Source organism: Cucurbita moschata, unplaced genomic scaffold (genome assembly GCF_002738365.1).
Source record: "Cucurbita moschata cultivar Rifu unplaced genomic scaffold, Cmos_1.0 Cmo_Scf00932, whole genome shotgun sequence".
Lineage (NCBI taxonomy): Eukaryota > Viridiplantae > Streptophyta > Magnoliopsida > Cucurbitales > Cucurbitaceae > Cucurbita > Cucurbita moschata.
The window spans coordinates 682-2123 of NW_019269448.1; the positions used below are offsets into that span (position 1 = coordinate 682).

Here is a 1442-nt window from a genome sequence, read left to right on the forward strand (position 1 = left end):
TTTATAATCCAATCCAAACATACAAATGTTAGATTTTTCATGTCGTCAAATTTTTTTGAATACAGTTAAAAAATAATTGACATAATAAAAAAACTAATTAAAATAATTTAGATATTTGTATAATTGAGACTAAAATATTAAAAAATAAAAATGTGGGAAGAAGGTTATTATAAATTAATACGACAAGGAAACAGACCATGTTCTAAATCCAAATCATCAAAACTATTTTTGATATCTGCAATCTTTATGATTTCAATGCACCGAAGATATCAACAACTGAATTTCACACCCACCAATTAAACGGTAATCTTTAACCATCACAAAAACCATAATTAAATGCTATAAAACTTAAGCTTTCCACTTGAAGATTTTATAAACCGGGCTATACTACATGCTAATCGTTGCGCTTATCATCTTAAATTTCTCGCATAGGAAAAGAGGTATAGCAATAGTACACCTACATTCCTACCTTTTATACACATTATGAAAGATAATTAATACAAATAAGGTTGAGCTCATGCTTTAAATTTGTATTTAAGAAATAGGTTACTTTTAATAATAGTATAATTCACGTCCATCAATCAATGTTAACCGCATGACTAGACAAGAATAAAATAAAACAACTTCCTTTTAAATCAAGAACGGCCAGCATAGACGTTACAAAACGTGATTATTCTTTCCTTGAAATCACAAGGAAATAAAGAAGACGTTACAAAGATGAGGTGTTTCACGGATATAAAATGGGGAACGGATACCCAAGCATTCCATTGTAGCAAGGAATAAGAGAAGAAAAGAATGGCGGGACAAAGCTTGAGAAATCTCAAAATTGTGGTGTTCATCTTCCTAGCCCTTACTTCTGGTACTTGATCCTTCATGCTTCTCCATATTGATTTAGATGACAGATAGTATTGAAAAGAAGGTTTTTGTTTGTATGAATAAGTTTGTGTTACTGCTGCAGGATGGATGGTGGCTCAGACGGAGGGGCGGACATGCTATAAACACAGCGATGCGTTTATAGGACCGTGCATTGAAGAAACATGTGCTGAACTTTGCATTTCTTTTGAGAAGTGGGATGGCGGATTTTGCTCGGGTGATAAATGCACTTGTTCGAAGCAATGTGCTGAGTCCACGCTTTAGTGGGTTTGTAATTCACCACAGTTGTTGCTATCTGAATGTAATAAGCGACTCCAATTCTACTGAATTGCACAACATGTTTACTCATCCAAGCTTCCTTCTTCCTTCTTCCTTTTTATAATTTTTATCTCAACTCGCAAGTTCAAATTTATAGGATCATATGCTTCGTTAGTTGCGTAAGTTGATGCAATCAAGTTCAAAGCTTCCTGATTCCTTATTCCTTCTTCGTTCTTCCATTGAACTATGCATTATCATATTGATTAGACTAACTAAACAACACAACTATTTTTTTAAATACCATTTCTTAA

The 1442-nt window shown here is 33.1% G+C and overlaps 1 protein-coding gene across 1 annotated transcript; it reads left to right on the forward strand.

The window, feature by feature from the left end:
* Nucleotides 1–731: 731 nt before the first annotated feature.
* LOC111440676 (defensin-like protein 2) lies at nt 732–1261 on the forward strand. The gene is made up of 2 exons (XM_023077585.1): nt 732–859; nt 959–1261. Exons 1-2 carry the CDS (start codon nt 796–798, stop codon nt 1135–1137), a joined length of 243 nt encoding a protein of 80 aa, XP_022933353.1. The 5' UTR covers nt 732–795; the 3' UTR covers nt 1138–1261.
* The last annotated feature ends 181 nt before the right edge of the window (nt 1262–1442 follow it).

Bases quoted from the DNA above. Each gene is read 5' to 3' on its own strand.
- LOC111440676 (XM_023077585.1), top strand. From the start codon at position 796: ATGGCGGGACAAAGCTTGAGAAATCTCAAAATTGTGGTGTTCATCTTC. The intron at 860-958 runs GTACTTGATCCT...TTACTGCTGCAG, and splicing joins CTTCCTAGCCCTTACTTCTG to GATGGATGGTGGCTCAGACG.